This window comes from Chiloscyllium punctatum, chromosome 46 (assembly GCF_047496795.1).
Source record: "Chiloscyllium punctatum isolate Juve2018m chromosome 46, sChiPun1.3, whole genome shotgun sequence".
Taxonomy (NCBI): domain Eukaryota; kingdom Metazoa; phylum Chordata; class Chondrichthyes; order Orectolobiformes; family Hemiscylliidae; genus Chiloscyllium; species Chiloscyllium punctatum.
In genome coordinates this window covers 51,421,167-51,441,760 of record NC_092784.1, presented here as the reverse complement: position 1 = coordinate 51,441,760, position 20,594 = coordinate 51,421,167, and the positions used below count along the sequence as shown (strand labels likewise).

The 20,594-nt window shown below is 42.9% G+C and overlaps 1 protein-coding gene across 1 annotated transcript in view; it reads left to right on the top strand.

The window, feature by feature from the left end:
* LOC140468043 (zinc finger SWIM domain-containing protein 5-like) overlaps positions 1-20,594 on the top strand; it is a 110,805-nt gene that overhangs the window by 44,818 nt on the left and 45,393 nt on the right. The window contains exons 3-5 of the mRNA XM_072564216.1: positions 7,682-8,038; positions 13,595-13,743; positions 14,654-14,804. Coding sequence (XP_072420317.1) covers positions 7,682-8,038; positions 13,595-13,743; positions 14,654-14,804 — 657 coding nt within the window. The remainder of the gene's footprint in view (positions 1-7,681; positions 8,039-13,594; positions 13,744-14,653; positions 14,805-20,594) is intronic.

Genomic DNA, 20,594 nt, shown 5'->3' with positions numbered 1-20,594 from the left:
TAATGGCTCTGATTTGATTGGCAATTGCCAAGTCTATGGGTTTCAGTTTGATCTATGTTGGGTGCGCAGTTGTTCTGAATTTGCAGAGAGGTGGGGAAGCTGGGGAGGGGATTGAATTCCTGGCATTTGTTCCCCTTTAATAGTTTCTTGACCACTGCTGGAAAGATGATGTTGGGCAAGAAAAGCCACCATTGACTCGCTGAAGTTCAGTGGATGAATAGGTGGTTAGAGCCTTCCCTGAATATTAGATGCTGCATCCCAAGCAAGAGACAAATTCAATTGGGAGGGAGATTTTTTTTAAATTATATAATCATATAGTACAGAAGGCCTTCTCTTCTCTGCCAAAAATACACAATGACTGCTATTTCATCCCACTTTTCTGCACTCTGCCCACTGCCTTAAATTTTGACATCTCAGGTGTTTATCCAAGTACTATTTAAAGGTTACGGTTTCCCACCTCAACTTCCTTCCCAGACAATGCTTTCCAGCTTACCTTCTGGATGAAAAAGCTTTGCCTCCAATCCACTCTAAATGTCCTGCCTTCTATTTTAAAATTATGCCCCCTTGTTATTGATCCTTTGACTAAAGAGGAGGTGGGGTAGGGGAAAGCTGCTTTCTATTCACTGTGCCCCTTGTCATCTTTTCCCACCTCTTATCAGCGCTCTCTGCTCCAAAACAAAAACCCACCTGATCTTATTCAGCGTCTCCTTGCTGAAATGCTCCCAGACAACATGCTGGTGAATCTCCTCTTCGCCCCAGCATGTGTTTGTGTGAATTGTGTTTGGTAATGTGTGAATTAAGCTATGTAACCAAGCACTTTGTAAGTTTTGAAATGGAGCCTTGAGATAAAAGATAAGCAGAGGCTTAAAGGCAGAAGTCCAGAGCTTGGACTTAGACAAGTGAAGTCATGGCCACCAATGGTGAAAGTGAAAACTCTTTAGACCCAAGACCAAGTCTGAAGCCATTCAGTCTCCTTTTCTGTTTGGTGTGAATTGCAGCGCTTGGCTTACAGTCTGCCTGTGTGGCATCAAGTATGTGGCAATCGTGCCAACAGGACTGTTGACTAGCAATAAGCAAGTGCCATTGTCTTACTATCTTGTCTCTGTTCGGGAGTCTGAGGTCAGTCATCTGCCTCTTGACCCTTGCTATTAAGGCCTGTTTGCTGGAGTCCCAGACTAAACCATTTCGAGGTCTTGCAGGTGAAAATTAGATGGGAACTTAGTTGATGCATTGCACTGATGGCTATTACACTTGCTGGGGATTGGATGGGTCTATCTGTCACTGCCTAACAAACAGCGTTTGGCTAGTGAAAGGTACCTGGTCCTTTTGAAGAATAAAATCATTTGGTTTTTCTCAAAATTCTAACAAGGTACATAACTTATCAGCAAAAGTTCAAGATTTACAAGCTTGCTGCATGACTTCAATTAAATACTTTTTTCCCCACTAGGCCTTTAATCTTGCTGATGCATACATAGAACAAAGAGCAACATCGCACAGGAACAGGGACTTAGACCCTCCAAGTGTGCACTTTGCCCTTCCATACTAAAACTGTCCTCACTTACAGGATCCATATCCTTCTATTCCCTTCCTATTTGTGTGTTCATCCAAGCGCTTCTTGAATGTTTCCATTGTATCTGCTTCCACCACCACCTCTGGCAATGCATTCACCACCCTTTGTGTGAAAAACTTGTCTTGCACATCTGTAACAACCCCCCCTCCCCGCCAATCCCTCCACAACTTGAACCTTTTTCCCTAGTAATTGAACCCTGCATCCTCATTCTTTCCACTCTGTCCATGCCATTCACAGTCTTCTAAACCTTTTTCTGTGTCAGTGCTCCTCAACCTCAAACATTCCAGTGAAACAAAGCACAGTCTCTCCAACCTCTTTTTCATAACTCAAATTCCCCCATAGCAGGCAACATTAAAACTTTTCTGTACCCTCTCCAAAGCATTCATATCCTTCTGGTAGTGTGGTGACCAGAACTGTACTCAATATTCCCTGTGTGGCCTAATTGAAGTTCTATAAAGCTGTAACACACCTTGTCTATCCTTATACTTAATGCCCCTTCTAATGAAAGCAAGCATGCATAAGCCTTTTTTACTATCTTATCTACTGGCACCTTCAGTGATCTGTGGAGCTGCATACGCAGATCCCTCTGCATATCAATACTCCTAAGGGTTCTGCCATTCACTGTATAATTTTCACTTGTACTTGACTTTCCAAAATGCATCACACCACATTTGTCTGGATTAAACTCCATCTGCCTTTTTTCTGCCCATGCCTCCAACTGACCTATATCTTGTTGCGTCCTCTGACAGTCCTAACTGTCCACAAACTTACTACAGGGGAACCTCAATTATCTGACGTTTGATTATCCAGCATTCGTTTATCTGAATATCAGATTATCCAGGAAGACTGTAAGGTCCCGATGCTTGGCTAAACTGTTATCCAGCATTCGATTATCCAAGCGAACTACTGCTGCCCGTGTCTTTCAGGTAATCGAGATTCCTCTAACTAGATCAGCTACGTTTTCCTCCAAAACGTTTACATAGACCACAAATAGCAATGCTAGCTGTGGAACATCACTAATCACAACCCTGCATTCCAAAAAGCATCCTTCCACTGCTGCCGTCATATGACTAAGCCAATTCTGTATCCATCTTTCCAGCTCAACCCTAATACCACGTGACTTCACCTTTTGTACCAGTCTGCCATGATATAGTGACCGCATTTAGCATTGCGCTCGCTATTTTCTTCCATCCAGCCTCAACATAACTGATCGCGTCTTGCTGCCTATTTCCACCTCTGCCCAGTTATGCAAGAGTTGCTAGCTGCTTCTTGAATTAAGATTGACTGCAGTATGGCAGTTCTCTTGTCTGTTCTGAGCACCTAAACTTGGAAAGAAATACCAGGAGAAAATGCTGAAATTCTCTGAACGAAGCTTGCAGTGCATCAAAGCCTGATTGTCAAAATTGATGTAATTATCTCAATATTGTTAACTTCATTGCCGCACCTGCTTCCTTAACCCGACTCCAACTAAATTATTCACCACCTAACTTCTCTATCCCTCTTTGTTTTAAAGTACCTGGAATAGAGAATAGTAAATTGCCTTCAACTTTGTCATCACTGTTTCTCTCCCAAAAGAAAGCACCTCTTCCTCCTTCTCAACCAAAATAAAGGAAGAATGCTGCAGATACTGCTGGACCCCCAGAGTTCCTCCAGCATGTTCTGTCCTTCCCTTTTGAACCATCCTTGAATGTCCTGTCATGTTTCTGTGCTCATCTTTGTTGCAGTTTCATGTTTGAGAACCTGCAGTCATGTTTTTGCTCTGCGGCAGTCTCAGACGTCGCAGATAATGACTCTGTTAAAGGTAAATGCATCCTTCTTCTCCCTAACCTGTGTTCAGTTTTTGAGATGGCACCTGGCAAAATCCTCCTCCAAGCCGCAGGTGTCCAACTGAATGCGATTGCACTTGACAGATTCCTTTTTCGACTGCCCAGTTGTGGTCCAGTCTGCAGTGGCTTCTACTGTTATCCTGTTCTTTTCTGTGTTCTCTGAAGAATTCATTCTTGGATCCAACCTATCCGTTTGTAGTCAATCACAATATCACTTGGAAGGCAAGTCAGTTCCTGGTAGGGCAACTTATAACACTTTTCATTGTATCTTTCTTGGAAAAATATTTATGACAATAAATTCTAAGTGCTCTTCCCACTTAGTTCTCATACCCCAGCATCTCTCGACCCCTGCATTGCCCGGCTTCCTCTTCCTTCTCCACCACATCCTCTGACAGCTCATTCCACACACGCACCAGCCTCTGCGTGAAAATGTTGCCCCTTAGGTCCTTTTTAAATCTTTCCCTCACCCTAAACCTATGCCCTTTAGTACTGGATTCCCCACCCTGTGGAAAGGTTCTTAGCTATTCATGCTATCTATGCCCCTCATGATTTTATAAACCTCTGACACTCCAGGGAAAAACAGCCCCAGCCTGTTCAACCTCTCCCTATAGCTCAAACCCTCCAACCCTGGCAGCATCCTTGTAAATCAATCCTGAACCTTTTCAAGTGTCACAGCATCCTTCCTGTAGCAGGGAAACCAGAATTGAAAGCAGCATTCCAAAGGTGGCCTAACCAATGTCCTGTCCATCTGCAACATGACCTCCCAACTCACCTACTCAATACTCTGACCAATAAAGAAAAGCATACCAAATGCCGCCTTCACTATCCTATCTACCTACGACTTCACTTTCAAGGTACTACGAACCTACCCTCCAAGGTCTCTGCTGAGCAACACTCCCCAGGATCTTACCATTATTATCAGACCCTTGTCTGTCAGAGCACTTGATGAACTGAAATCTGATTTAAGCGTGGAGGAAACTGACGCCACTCAATCCGTCCCACAAACTGTTTCCAAAGTATTGGGTCTGTGCCTGTCCGACCTGTTCTTTACTGCCTGCTGTAGAACATGCATTAATCAAATAGAAATCTGAACTTGATCTGAACAGTTTGAATGGGAAGGGCAGCTTAATGTGAGCCAGTGTAACCATATTACACTGGCTTGCAGATGAAACTTGGACAAAAGATTGCAATGGGCATTGTAGGGAGAAGGGTCAGGACAGAATGGATTTAAATACTGCAATCAGCAGATAGCTCATGTTCGCTGAACAGCAGATGACCAGCTGTTTACTGCTGCACTGCATGCTGAACACAATTATAGCAGTGTGCACTTTAAGTTGCTGGGAGAGCAAAGTTTACTGTTCATGGGATGAAATTAGCTGATTGCATCAGAGTGCAGTATTCATAGGCAAAGCCCCATTTAATTTAAATTTTTTTTTTGAACGAAGTATGCCTGATGTGCAAAAACGCACTTTCCTAGTGGCATATTAATTGTTCGTGTTAACCATTCGTACATTGCATGGATTTAAATTTCCATAATAATTAAAGCTTGTTACTTGGTGCAGGAGCATGCAATAACAAGAGTTTTGACCTCCTTTCTGAATTTGATTGGAACAGCTGAGGCCAAGAAGTACTAACAAGTTTTTGAAAACTTTTTAAAAGGAGCAAAAGCTGTAATTGTCTGTTTTTGGTGTCTGTTATCCTAATGTCTACAAAGTGAATGTGCTGAACTGTTAAACCTACCTACAAACCCAGGAGATAATGTTGCACAGGTTTATCCATAATTCAGTCCTCTGGCAATTGCTGTGGGGTCCTGAGTACTGACTGCTTTGTACTTTTTATTTTTCCCCCTTGCCTTGGACAGAGTTGAGACTTGAGACAGCTGATTGATTGCTCCCCAGGGAATGTGCAACTCCTGCCTTACCCACCCCTCTACTGCAGTCAGTGCAACTCCATAGACGTCCAGTAAACTAAGGACCAGTGTCATCTGTCTGCCATCGATTCATTTATTAAAACTAATTAAGGAAAGATGAGCTTCCAGCAGAGCCTGGGGATAGGCTGGTTCCTCCTGGGGAATTAGGATGATGGAGGTGTGATGTGGTACTGTGAGCATCACAGCTGAGAGCATCAATTACCTTCTCAACAAGGGAGGCATTTGTGAAAATGGCTTCATTTTCATTCCCCTTCCTCACTCTCCTGGAACAAGTTATTGGTGTGAAACCCTCTTGAGGGGTGGCAGTTCCATTGCTAATGGCCTTTTTTTAAAAAAACACATTTAGCAGTGGTTTGCAATGTCTGCAGCATGAGCCAGGTTTGACTGCATTGTTTTAGCTGCCCACTTCTCCTGTCGCGATCGGTTGTGTGTATTACAGTGCGAACAATTTACACTCTTGTTTTGAAGAAATTAGTGGATACCTTTGTTTAAAAATAGCTCTGAACTGGAGGTTTGTGAACTATTTCTGCTTAGATTTCGAAACTACTAAGATTGCAAAAAGGTTCTTTTTAATTTAATGTATCAGATTTCCACGGTTTATGTGCGTGCATTTACCTGGTTTGTGAGTGTGTATGAATCCAGCATTGCTGGTTCTTTGTGTCCAGCTGTATATCTGGGAGTCGCTTCAGAGCAGCAAAGCCCCCTCGTTTTAGCGCTTTCCATTTTTAATCCAAGTTGAACTGCGTTTCTGCTGCAGATTTTTAAAATCCTAGTGTCTCCAGTCTCCTTCAGCTTTGTAATTTCATGCTGGCTGACTTTAGTGTTTAACTCCAGCTTGCAGCAACGCTGTGACTTGCATTGGTGCAGCGACCAACCTGCTATCAAAATATCATCGTTCTGAAGTTTTCATTTTCATCATGTGGTTTGTCTTCCACGTGCGAAACATTTTGAGCCACTGGACTGTCAGGAAGCTGCATCGAATAATCCTTTCCTCCTTGCTTTTGAGATAACTTACTCTGTTTGGAGGTATTTTACTTTGGCTCTTGAGCACATTTTTTGGGTGAGGATTATCATACTCCGAATAGAGTGAAGCTGTCAGTACTGTCCCAACAAGTTTGTCTGACCCCAGATTTTCTTGCAGTTCTTTCAAGGCACACACCGTTGATATGTTGTATCTCTCCTTCCCCACGACACCCCCTCCTCACTGATTCCAAGAGACTGGTGTAGCTCCCTGAATTTGACAATGTTGTCTTCTTTAGCTTGGCTGGTCTGTTGTAGGAGCTAGAGAAGGATCATTGGTAAGTGGGGCCATACTCATGAATGCTGCTGTCTTAAGCTCTGAGTTAAAATAAAACCCTTGTGGAAATGACCATACTGTGACCCAACTGTGGGCACTTTCTGTGCTGTGTAATTGTGAACCTGCTCCAAATTCTTCCCCTCTCCAAGCCTGGAAAGAAGGGAGACTTTGTCTCATTGGGTTGGGCCACAGCCAAGCCGAAACTTCATTTCATCTCTTAGTACTTGGCAGGCTATTTAACCTCAGGGGGACGCTGCAATGCGGCCAAGATCCTGTCCTAGTATCCTACTTTCCTGTGCCTATTTAATAGGAGTTGACCACACTCCTCCCCCACCCAAAAAAAACCACACAAGCAAAAGGGCTGCTGCAACCAAAACAGGGCACCTAATTCCTGGACTGATTTAAGAACCTAGGTGAGATTTAAACCTGGATCCTTCTAGCGGACATAGCCTACTGTCCTCTAGTTTGATTAGATTAGATTCCCTACAGTGCGGAAACAGGCCCTTCAGCCCACCAAATCCACACCGACCCATTTCCCCCCCCGACTAATGCACCGAACCTACACATCCCTGAACACTATGGGCAATTTAGCACGGGCAATTTAGCATGGCCAATTCACCCTAACGTGCACATCTTTGGGACTGTGGGAGGAAACTAGAGCACCGAGGAAACCCATGCAGACACTGAGAGAATGTGCAAACTCCACACAAACAGTCGCTTGAAGCGCTCTGAGTAATGCACCTAACACTATAGGCAATTTAGCATGGCCAATTCACTCTTAACCTGCACATCTTTGGGACTGTGGGATGAAACTGGAGCACCCAGAAGAAACCTGTGCAAACTCTCCACGGACAGTTGGCCAAGGCTGGAATTGAACCCGGGGCCCTGGCGTTGTGAGGCAGCACTGCTAACCACTGAGCCACCATGCCACCCCTTCTTAGCACTAGATAGTGGAACATGACACATGCTTAATTCATCTTTTTCAGTCCTGTGGGCACAGTTGAAATTTGATTTTTTTTTTGGTCTGTTCTTAAATGCTTATTGTTTATTATTCACAGGATTTCATTTGAGTGGAACTGTGACTGAGCTCGCCAACCAGGGTGAACCTGAGAAAATGTACAAAGTTGCCATCAGCTTTGACCGCTGCAAGATTACCTCTGTCACGTGTGGCTGTGGTAATAAGGACATCTTTTACTGTGGCCATGTAGTGGCCCTTTCCCTATACCGAATCCGCAAGGCTCAGCAGGTGGAGCTGCGGCTCCCCATCTCCGAAACGCTCTCGCAAATGAACCGCGACCAGTTGCAGAAGTTCGTCCAGTACCTCATCACTGCTCATCACACAGAAGTTCTTCCAACCGCACAGAAACTGGCTGATGAAATTCTCTCGTCTTGTTCAGAAATTAATCAAGTGCACGGTAAGGCGCATGGCTGTGTTCTCGGCTAGATCTGTCACAAATCTGTCACTTTGCTGTTGGTCCAATTGAGTTTAAACAGCAGTTTTGATGCTTGCATTTGATGTTTGATCTTCATGGTGATGCTAGTAGCTTTAAGTGGAGCATAGTTTGAGTTTTTAGTCCAGGGATGTGTAGCTTAGGTTCATTAATCAGGGGTAAGTGTATGGGAATGGGTCTGGGTAGGGTTGCTGTGGACTTGTTGGGCCGAAGGGCCTGTTTCCACATTGTATGATTCTATGAATGTGCTGTGTTGTATTCACATTTTATTTGGATTGCATTTTCTTTCTTTTTTTTTGTTGTACTTTCATCTTGCTTGGTGGCTGGTATGTGTTTAAGCAATCTATATCCTTGAGATGAAGATTTTTGTTCAGGTCTGGGACTCTAATTTCTTTTTGCTCTCAAGTTTTGTCAGGTCACACAAAGCTTCACACCAGCTATCAGTTGAATCGATCTGATTAGAAAAGATTGGACAAGCTGAGCCTGTATCTATTAATGTTTCAAAGAGCGAGTTGTAATTTCACTGAAGCCTAAGATCCTGAGAGGAATTGACAATGATGTTTGCCCTTGGGGTGACTAAAACTAGGACTTGCAATGGTTGGGGGGGGGGGGTCTTCCGTTCTAAATCATACTTGGCATTTTTCTAGGCTTGGAAACTCCTGAGAATTCTCTTCAGTTAAAAATCGTGGAGGCAGCGTCATTGAATATTTTTAAAGCCAAGGTAATTTGATGACTACCAAGAGTGTCGGAGATTGTCGGGAATGTGGCACTCTGACCAAAGTCAGATCAAGGCTGAATGGCACCAACCCCCCCACTCCCCGTGTGTGTGTGTGAGACAGACAAACAGATAGACCCCACCTCCTATGTGTGTGAGAGAGATACAGAGACAGAGACAGTGAAAGGGTGTTTCAACTGACTAGTTCATGCCAGTATTTATGGTCTACTCTGTGCCAGTGTTTATGGCCCACTCTACTCTCCTTTCCTCTTTCCTGTTCTGAAGCTCTCATTTGCTTGATCATCCTCCCCTTAAACACATCTATATCTGGCAGTGAGTCCCACGTTCTCACCACTGAGTAAACAACTTGTGTTGTCTATTGGATTTCTTGATGACTGTCTTCATAATGACAGCCTCTAGTTATACTGCTCTCCACAAACAAAAGCATCCCCTTCTGTTTTGAGCCTGAATTTAATTGGAATCTGGTGCTTCACAAAGCACAACGTAGGAGACAGCTCTCTGCATTCTGCCTTCAGTGCAGGTCCTAAAGTGTATACTTGCCATTTTGTTACCTGTGCTGACGCTCTACTGTTGCATTTTGGGGCAAGATTATGATGTGAGAAGTTGAGTCTGCCCACACTTGTTCTTGGTGGATGCTTGCCAAGCGTGGAGAAACCATTTCCATAGTTTGCATCTCTGTTCTTCATTTTAGCATTCTCAGGCACTTCCTAAATTGTACCCTTTTTATTTAGAGCAAGATTTTTAATGGGGCTTATTTTCCAAGACTGCCACGTCTTCAGTTTCTGTGCATTTCTTGTCGAACTGAATGTGTATCTGGAATTGCAATGTGCAAGTCTATTTAACAGGGAGCTAACTAAGCAGATGGAGAAAGGAACAGGATACCATCTTTCTGCTGAAGTAGGGTGGAACCAGACCTGTGTAGAACATAACAATCAGAATGGACTTGAGATCTATTTGAGTAAACGCACATTACAAATATAAGCTGTTCATGTACAGACAGATGAGGTTGGTTTAGAATAGCTTCATGGTAGGGGCAGACATGGTGGGCTGAAAGGTCTTCCTGTGCGGAACTGTTAAATGTCCTCCGTTTAACATAAATGTCTAAAGGTGGTTCTCTGAAGCAGTGTCAAACAAAATTGACTTGTGATATTAAGACCGTTTTGGTCTACATTGAAGAAGGGTCACAAAGGAGGAAAGAGAGGCAGTGTGTTTTAGGGTCGAATTCCAAACCTTGATACCCCAGCAGCTGAAGACATGACCATGGATGGTGGAGCCATGAGAATTGAATGTGTAAGAGGTCAAGGTTGCAAAAATTGGTGGGGGGGGTGTGAACCAGGAAATCAGTGTAATTCAGTGAGTGTGAGAGGCTGAGTAAGCAGAATTTGATGCAAGTTAAGTTGCAGGCCGCACCATGTTTTCAGGAGCTCGTGTTCATGAAGCTAGAGTGTGGCACCACTAATAGGAGAGAATTGGAATAGTCCAGGCTTGTGTTGCAGAATGTTCTTTTTCAGAAGGCTGAGGCTGCGTCAGGGACTAAGTTAGCAATATTACAAAGATTGAAGTGGGCGGTGTGGTCTGGAGATCATCTCTGATTCAGATGTGACATAGCTTACAAGTCATGTGGTTCAACTGACCAGTGAGTAAGGAGCATTTGGCAATGAGGGGCTGGGCGTTTGTGATTCGGGCTGATGATAATGTTCTCTCTATGGTATGAGTAGCACGGATATACTGGGGTCAGATGTTTTAACAGCACTGGTTGCAGGTCCTGCAACAACTGAGGTTACCACGAAGGACATTCCTCCTCAATCTCTCCCTCACTTGAGGTGTGGTGACCCTCAGGTTAAACCGCCACCAGTCATCTCTTTCAATGAGAGAGCAGCCCTCTGCTCCACTGGGACTATGTTGACTTTGACGTTACTTTTGCCAATGATTATACCAGCTTTAGAGTTGGACTTGCAAAAATGTTGGAAACTGTCAAAGCATTTCACATGTTGAATTATTTTTGAAGTATCATTGGTAAATGTGCCAACTGCTTTGGAGTGCAACATTTGGCTGTTGGATGAATAATGTTTGTTTTTCGTGGTATTGGTTAAATGAGGAATTGGCCAGGCCACTGGGCAAACCTGCTTTCTCCTTTTGAGTACTGTCATGGGAATTGTAACATCACCTTTTATAAGTATTCAGTTTTTAATGTCTCATAGAATGATTGCAAATGGTTAGGGCTGATTTCTGAGGTTTTATTGTATCTGGCTTTTCATATTTAAGATGACAAATTGGTCGGCACTATCTAAACTACTTCTGATCAGGATCGCACTCCAATAGCTATTTGTTCCCAGTTCTGAAGGTGGGCTAAGTCATATGTTTATTACAAATAGAAGTGAATCTGTAGCAGGGCTAATCTGTACACAGCGAGAGTATGTTTAAAACTGCTCATCAAATTTGCGTGCAACGCATTCAACCTGATTGTATTAAAAAATTGAGATTATATGAGCATTCTTTTTCTCTTGGCAAAGCTGGTTATTATATAATGATCAGAATGTACTGTTCAGAATGGCTGAATTGCCCTTGGGGCAGGTTCTGGGCAATGACAAGTCATGCCGATGAGTTAGCCTGCTGAAGGGATGGGCATTGTTAAGTCTGTTCAGGAGACCTTTCCAGTACTGCCTTGCGAGATCAAAGCAGTTCAGTGCATCCTCCTATCAAGGGATCTTAATGTTACAATGCACTGGTGGCACACTCTTTTTTTTACCCATTTGAACGAAGTGGCTGATTTCCAGCTCTGCAGTTGGAAAGGACATTGTGATTGGGATGTGCCTAACAAATTATATTTTTGTTGTGGGTCCATTCTGCTATTGCTTTTGCCCCGATGGGTGTTCAAAGTGTTGAAATGTTTCTCTGAATCCATGATGCAGCAGATGGTGAGAGTGCGCAGGGTGGATAGAGTATCAGTGTTTGCAACAGGGAGTGCTGGGGAGTAAGATCTATGATTCCCTTTTATACCACGTAAAATGTCTTGGCAATGTTTCTTCGCACATTGGTTGCTTTCTGCCATCTGTTTTGATTCTGATTTGAGCAGAGCTATAGCAAACAGCCTACTTGTTAAAGTAATGTGATGTCTGACATTATTTCCACCTGAGGCAAAGATTGTTTGTTCTCAGTTGTGGGTAGTGCTGTATCATGTCTTCCCCATGTGACCATTCCTCGGTATACCACGAGTGTTAGCAGAATGCTTGTACGTTTGTTATATGTTTGTCTGGAGAGGTGGTCCTCCTTAAAACCTGCTGATATTCCTCAGTGGCTGCATTCCTTGCATCTGTATAGTTCCACATTGCAGTTAGGTTGGGAGTAACAAGATTTTGACCTAGTAACGAAAAAGGAACAGGAATTACATTTCCAAGTTAAACATTGTATGACTTGGAACTTTTGGTGTGGTGGTGTTCCCTGGAGGCTGCTGTCCTCTCTCTTCTAGCTGGTTAGCACAGACAGAATCTTTGGTGTTTCTCGCACTGCTGCATGTTTATAGTATAAAACTACTCATGTGCAGCTAATAGAGGGAGTGCATATTAAAGATGTAGTGTGGGCTGCTTTTGTCCTGGCCAAGCTGCTTAAATATTTCTGCAACTCACTGCAGAATCCCTCTTGCAGACACCGTATATGTGGCTGATTCAGTAAGTTTTCTGGCCACTGCCTCCCTGATGCTGGTGAACAGTTCAGATCCCTTTCCGATCTAATTGCTATGACCTTGTACGGTGTCCCCGCTCTGCTGATTTCTGTTGATGGGGCAATGACTTTTTTTTTCTAAAAGAATTGGTGGGTGTATTCTTTGAAAATGAACTGAACACAACCCTTTTATTTTAAATTTCGCTATAAAATATCGTTCAACTCATTGAGACTCTGAGGAGAGTCTGCCTAAAAACTGGACGCAGGCACAAGGCAGAGTTCTCAATATTTGTTTGTTTAAACTTTGAATGTTTTCATGTTTTTTTTACTGTATGTAACTTGGATAAGCAAATTTGCAATTGTGCTTTAATTTATGCCAAGTCCATAATGACACCAGGTTACAAGCCAGTTTGGTCTGAAAACGTAGTTGCCTATTAGAATAGTCCAGCTTCAGCCATTGTGAGGCCATGTTGCGGCTGTATCAGGACATTGATTAGGCCACTTTTGGAATACTGTGTTCAGTTCTGGTCTCCGTGTCTTTGGAAAGATTTTGTGAAACTTGAAAGGGTTCAGAAAGGATTTAAATGGATGTTGCCAGGGTTGGAGGGTTTGAGCTGTAGGGAGAGGCTGTTTTCCCTGGAGCATCGGAAGCTGAGGGGTGACCTTATAGTGGTTTATAAAATCACGAGGAGTTTGGATAGTGATTAGCAAAGGTCTTTTTTCCCACAGATAGAGGGGTCCAAAGCTGGAGGGCATAGATTTAAGGGGAGGGGAGAAAGGATTAAAAGGGACCTAACGGGCAACTTTTATTACAGAAGGTGGTGCAGGTATGGAGGAAGTGGTGGAGGCTGCTGCAATTAAACAATTAAAAAACAACTGGATGAGCAGATGAATAAGAAGAGTTTAGCGTTATATAGGCCAAATGGGACTAGATAAGTTTAGGATATCTAGTCGTCATGGACAAGTTGGACTGAAGGGCCTGTTTCCATGTTGTACACCTGAGTATCTCACCTGTCTCCTGTGCTTTTGCATTTAGTAGGATGCTACTCCCTGTGTGTAATTGTTTTACAAAAGCCAGGCTGTACCTTGCTTAGTTTGAAAATGCTTTCCACATTGCATTGCAGGTGCTCCTGACCCTACAGCAGGTGCAAGTATTGATGCTGAGAACTGCTGGCATCTGGATGAAGAGCAGGTACAGGAGCAAGTGAAAGTGCTGCTGTCAATCAGTGGATACTACGGAGCTAGTAAGCAGCTGCACTCCATGTTTGCCAAGGTGAGCACCCATAGTGAGTTCAACCAATTAAAATCCCACGATTGTGGGTGATTGAGGCCTCTGCTTTCTGTAATATCTCTGTCATTCTTCAGCGTTTCTGAAAGCAATATCTTTGTCAAAATAAATCTGTTTCTTGCTGGACTGTCACTTGAGTTTTTTTTTGACAGACATCACTTATCTAAGTCTGGAGACCTTGGTATGCACTTGGTCATTTGCTTTCCTTGACCTTTTTAGCTTCAGTTGAGTAGTTTCCCTCCAGACCATATTTCAAGAGTGGAAGTAGTGAGGTATGAGAAATTGTTGAGAGCTGGAGAATTGAAAGGCAAGCTTTGGAGTTGCATTTTGAATACAATTGGCTGTAAGTAGATGTCTGACTTATTACACTTCCACTGATATCACCGCGTCCACTCCAAGCAATTTTGAGAACAAAAGGAAAAAACATTCTCTGGTACAGTTCCACATACACAGATCGCCTTTGGTCTCTGGCCACTTTGAGACTTTTTTAGTATCACTGACAATAGATAGTGAATGACAGGCTGTCAGCCTGACGCAATCCTTGCGAATTATCCAAAAACAGTTAGGAATTGCTGGAAGGAGGATACCACCCCCAACCTCCATCCAGAGAGACTTTTAACCCTTCACTGCTGAGGCTAATTGTAACGCCCCCACTCTGCTGATGAGATTGGCTAATTTAACCAACTGGAGAAGCAAACTGGGACCCTTTTCCCAGCTCCAACACTAGTAAGCTTGAGGTGCCGAGTGCATGTCTAATTCACCCCATGGCGATGTATTATTTTAATGGCAATTGGTTAATAGTCTCTGCTTATTATTGGGGTTATGGTGGAATACATTTTTGTAGCCTAGCTCTTAAATTTATACAGTCTCAGCAATTTCTTTCCTTGCATGACAGGTGCGGGAGATGCTCAGGATGTGGGACTCCAATGGGGCTCGTATGCTGACTCTAATGACGGAACAGTTTATGGAAGACCCACGGCTCTCTCTCTGGAGACAACAGGGGACAGGAATGACTGATAAATGTCGGGAGCTGTGGGATGAGTTAGGTAATGGCTGCTGTTTATGCCTCACGTTAAACCTGCTTTGTTAGTCAGCTCATTTTACTCAGTAACTTGAGTTGGCCCCTATAGCCTCACTTTGTTCATTTTTGACTCTGGTTCACTTTATTATTGATGTCCGTACCTGAGAATGCTTCTATTTTTGGGTTGACTGAGCTTAGCTGGAATTTGGGTGTAATGTTTGTGCGGTTTTTAAAATTGCAGCCTTCATTCAGGAAAGTTTTTTTTCATCTTCCTTTTTGGCTCATCCTGCTCAGTGTGTAGGACGAACATGCATCAACTTGCGAATGAAACCGGCAAAGTTTGGGACTGCTCAAGCAGGTCTGACAGCATCTGTAGACAGAGACTGAGTTCTGGTGAGAATTTGTATATGGGCAAGCTCACGTGGCTGGTGGTGAATGGGGGATGTGGTCTCTGCCTCTGCCTTGTGGCTTTGACTAACACAGAGCAAAGGTTAGCAGCATCTGTCTGGAGCAGATTTGCCAGTTTAATGGTTAATCAGGCTGGAGGCCTCCAAGATTTGGTCTCCCTCATGGGCTATGCTGCATTAGGTTACGTGAATTGGGTGAGAATGGATTGGCACAGCAGGTGTGGAAATGCAAAGTTGCATGTTTGCCATTTGAGACCTCTCCCCTTCCCAAACGTAAGCCACTTCAGTAAGTCTCCATCAGTGTTTCAGATTGGCTTTTCATGGGACTGATTTGCGCCATGTCATCTTTATGCTCCCAGTTGATTCCTTTTAGAGTCATCAAGGTATACAGCATGGAAATAGGCCCTCTGAACCAACCTGTCCATGCCACCCAGCTTTCCTTATCTGAATTGGTCCCATTTGCCTGTGTTCGCCCCATATCTGTCTCAACCGTTTCTATCCATTTTCCATATGATCAGAAGGAAATGTTTGTGCCTCTCGGATGTAGTGCCGCAGCTCGTCAGGTTCCTTTGATAGCATCTTTCAAATTCTCAACCTCTTCCACCTCGAAGGACAAAGGGCAACAGATGCATGGGCACACCACCTTGCAAGTACCCCTTCAAGCTCCACCAGATCTAGACTTGGAGCTACACTGCTGTTCCTGCACTGATGGATCCAAAAACTCTAGTTCCCTGCCTAACAGCACTGGAGGTGTACCGACACCCCAAAAGTTGCAGCGGTTCAAGAAGGTCGCTCATCATTTCTTTGAGGGTTATTAATAAATGCTGGTCATGCCCACAGTCCATGAATGAATAAAAAATTTTTAAATCTGTGGAATTTTTATTTATTGGCTAGTGTCTGATATAATCTATAATTTAAAGGAAAAGTAGCGCACTATACATTTTTGCTTCATGGTCAGTGAATGATTATTAGTGTCTTCGTATTGTACAGCCCAGAATTCCATGCTTCTCTAAAAGAAGCATGGCTTTTTTTAATGTTGACCTGAATAGTTAATATTTTCCATTGGAAGACACTTGTAACAATGCCCCAGTTATTTGTTTGTTAGCACAGACTTTGAGTACTGCTGTGAAAGCAAAGACCGTTTGTTGAAGCTTTTTGTCTTGCATTCATCAGAACCTGAACCTGAAACGAAAACGAAAAGTGCATTATGCTGAATAAGAGGATTTGCCGATTAGTAAATGTGCTGCTGTGGTGTGTACAGTCAATCATCATTAAATGATGCAATTGAATATCCGGTGTTTGGACAAGAATTTCATAGAGTGGCCTCTGTATGAAGCACCATGAAATAGGAGCAGGAGAAGACCCAGTGAACCTGTTCTGCTGTACCTTAAGGTCATGGTGCATCTGATTGTGGTTTTAACACTTTCTCCTGCCTGTGTCCCATACTCCTTTGATCAAAAAAAATCTAATGCCAGCCTTGAATGCATTCACTGATTAAGCTTCCACTGCTCTCTTGGATGGAGCATTCAGAAACAAAGCAACTCTATGAAATCAAATTTCTCCTCCGAGTCTTATGTGGGAGATGCATTAATTTGAAAGCATGCCTGCTTGTTCTAGATTCCCCCATGAGACGAAGCCTCTTCCCAGTATCTAATCTGTCAGTGCACCCCCCCCCCCCCAATCTTGGATTTCAACAGATCACCTTTTATTCTTCTTAACTCCAATTAATATAGCTCCACCTTTCCTCACATGGTAACTCCTTCATCCCTAGTACCAACCATGCGAACCTTCTCTGAACTGCTTCCAATGCAGAATGTATCTCTCCTTAAGAAAGATGAAAATTATTTACAGTACTCTATGTGCAGTTCCATCTGTGTCCTGCATGGCTGTGGAGGATCTCTTCAATATTTCATTCCCCTTCCAATAAAGACCAAAACATTACTTCCTTCCTAATTAATTCTCTACCCGCATCCTCAATTTTTGTGGCACATGTATATAGGCACCCAGATTCACCAAGTGCAGCTTTCTGCAGTGTCATTTCAGTTAAATAATGTTCTTTTCTGTTCTTCAACTGCCAGAGTTGACAACCTCACATTTTCACGCTCAATCTGCGATTTGTTTTTCCCACTCTCTTAACCTATCTATATCCTTTTTCAGACTGTTTGTGTCCTTCTCATGATATAATCAAATTTGACAATGTTACATTATTCCTTCATTGAAGGTGACCAAACAGGGTGGATGAGGGTAAAGCAGTTGATGTGGTGTATATGGATTTCAATAAGACGTTTGAAAAGGTTCCCTGTGGTAGGCTATTACAAAAAATGTGGAGGCATGGGACTACGGGTGATTTAGTGGTTTGGATCATAAATTGGCTAGCTGAAAGAAGACAGGGTGGTGGCTGATGGGAAATATTTATCATGGAGTTCAGTTATATTGGGGTACCGCAAGGATCTGTTTTGGGTTCACTGTTGTTTGTTACTTTTATAAATGACCTGGATGAGGGCATCGAAGGATGGGTTAGTAAATTTATGGATGACGCTAAGGTCGGTAGAGTTGTGGATAGTGCTGAAGGATGTTGTAGGTTTCAGTGGTACATAAATAAGATGCAGGGCTGGGCCGAGAGATGGCAAATGGAGTTGAACGCAGAAAAGTGAGGTGATTCACTTTGGAAGGAGTAACAGGAATACAGAATGCTGGGCTAATGCTAAGATTCTGGGTAGTGTAGATGAGCAGTACTTGGTGTCCATGTGCATAGATCCCTGACTGTTGCCACCCAGATTTATGGGGTGGTTAAGAAAGTGTACGGTGTGTTAGCTTTTATTGGTAGAGGGATTGAGTTTCAGAGCCATGAGGTCATGCTGCAGCTGTACAAAACTCAGGTGCAGCTGCATTTGGAGTACTGCATACAGTTCTGATCACCACATTATAGGAAGGATGTGGAAGGGTTCAGAGGAGATTTACTAGGATGTTGCCTGATACGGAGGGAAGGTCTTATGAGGAAAGGCTGAGTGACTTGATGCACCATGACCTTTAAGGTACAGCAGAACAGGTTCACTGGGTCTTCTCCTGCTCCTATTTCATGGTGCTTCATACAGATGCCACTCTATGAAATTCTTGTCCAAACACCGGATATTCAATTGCATCATTTAATGGTGATTGACTGTACACACCACAGCAGCACATTTACTAATCAGCAAATCCTCTTACTCAGCATAACGCACTTTTCGTTTTCGTTTCACGTTCGTTTTCGTTGGAGAGAAGAAGGTTGCGAGGTGACTTAATTGAGACACAAGATAATCAGAGGGTTAGATAGCTTGGACAGTGAGAGCCTTTTTCCTCGGATGATGATGGCTAGCAAGAGGGGATATAGCTTTAAATTGAAGGGTCATAGATATAGGGCAGATGTTAGAGGTAGGTTCTTTACTCAGAGTAGTGGGGGTGTGGGATGCACTGCTGACAACAGTAGTAGACTCACCAACTTTAAGGGTGCTTAAATGGTCATTGGATAGGCATATGGATGGGAATGGAATCGTGTAGGTTAGATGGGCTTCACAGGACGGCGCAACATTGAGGGCTGAAGGGCCTGCACTGTAATGTTCTCTGTTTTAAGTCTCAAATGATGTAAATTCTAAATAGTTGAGACCCCAGTTGTGATCACTGCAACATTTCTAATTAGTTTGCCAACTTGCAAGTGATTGTTTCTCTCTGTTTCTCCATCCATGCTAATATATCATGGGCAGCACTGTGAGCTCTTGTGAAATAAACTATTTTTTAATGTAGGACTTTATCGAATGCCTTTTGGAAATTCAACTTCACTACAACCTCAAGTTTCCCCATTACCCTGCTTACACCGCCTCAAAGAACTCTATTTATTTGTCAGACACTTTGCTTTTATGAAACAATGTTGAAACTGCCTCATTTTATGGTTTCTGAATAATTTGTTATTACCATCTCAAAGAATTATAGCATTTTCCCTTTGACGCAGATGTTAGATGAACTGACCTATAGTTTCCTGCTTTCTGCACCCCTAACCCACTTGAATAATGTTATTTTTGTGGATTTCAGAACTGCATGAAGGTTTTCAGCATGTAGGGAATTTTGAAAAGAATCATTATTTCCGAAGTCTCTGCTTTCTTCACCTTAACATGCAGGCTATCGAATGTAGGGGATCAATATTGAACATACTGGGATGACTCTCTCACACACTGAAGATGTTGATAGTTGTAGGAAGTTCGGAACAAAGTTCCGATTGACTAGATCGTGGAGTCACTAACTGCAGAGGCAGAATCTTTATTTTTCAGAGATTAATTTCTGAACAGCACTAAAGGGTATAGGGTATGAGTAATGGTTGGAGATGATCATTTGTACAGAAGTTTTGGGCCAAATACTTCATTTGTTTTTGCAATAACATTCTTTGATATTCTTTTAGTATTCACAAGCAGAGTAGGTCTGCTTTGTTTACACACTAAGCTCCCTCTGCATTGCACCAAGAACATGGCGAAGTACCAACCCTTGAAAGAGCATTTGTTGTACCAGTGTGAGATTTTCCACTCCCAGCAGAGCAACTTTGTCATTTTGATCAACTTTCATGGAGTGACATTTTGTGCCACATCATGTATACTGCATGCCATTTTTACCAATGATGTTGCTTGATTATCATTTCATGTGGGCAGCCAGTAGAGTCAACTCCTCCAATAAAGTCAGTTGTCGTGGTTGGAGTTGTGAACGGATGTAGGGAACGCTATTCATTTTGCGAACCTTTCCAGCCGCATAATATGAAAGCTACAGATTATTGGTTTCTACCCTGTTAAGACCAACTGTGTGTGTGCAAGCCTAGCTCACTGTTTCAACAGGTTACTCTCAAAATTAGATCCTCTTAAACTTTCCAAGAAACCTTTAGCCTAACCAGTTTTGAATCTGCAACATCAGTCATTTTGATGGTCACCTGATGAACGGAGTTGATCTACTGTTTCATTTTTTTCTATATTTCTAATCAAAGCTGCGAGGGGATCAGACCAATCATACCTTTTTGAGCTGTCAAGTAACGTGTGAAATAAACTAGTTCCTCTCTGGTATACATCTGAGCTCTGCACACACTGGTGTGTGGACTGATTCGCTGTTGATACAACATGACTGAGATTATTAATGTACAAACCAGGAACAAGAGAAGGTCACTTTCCCCTTTTAAGTCTCTTGCACTTTTCAGTAAGTTTATGGCTGATTGACTTTAACTTCCACCTTACATTCCAGCATACCCTAATAATCTTTCATCCCTTCTGTGATCAAGAATCTCTACCTCTGCCTTTTTTTAAAACCAAATTAAGATTCTGCATCCACTGTCTTTTGGGGAATGGAATTCCAAAGGCACTCCATGCTCAAATGTTTTCTCATCTGTATCTTAATTGGGT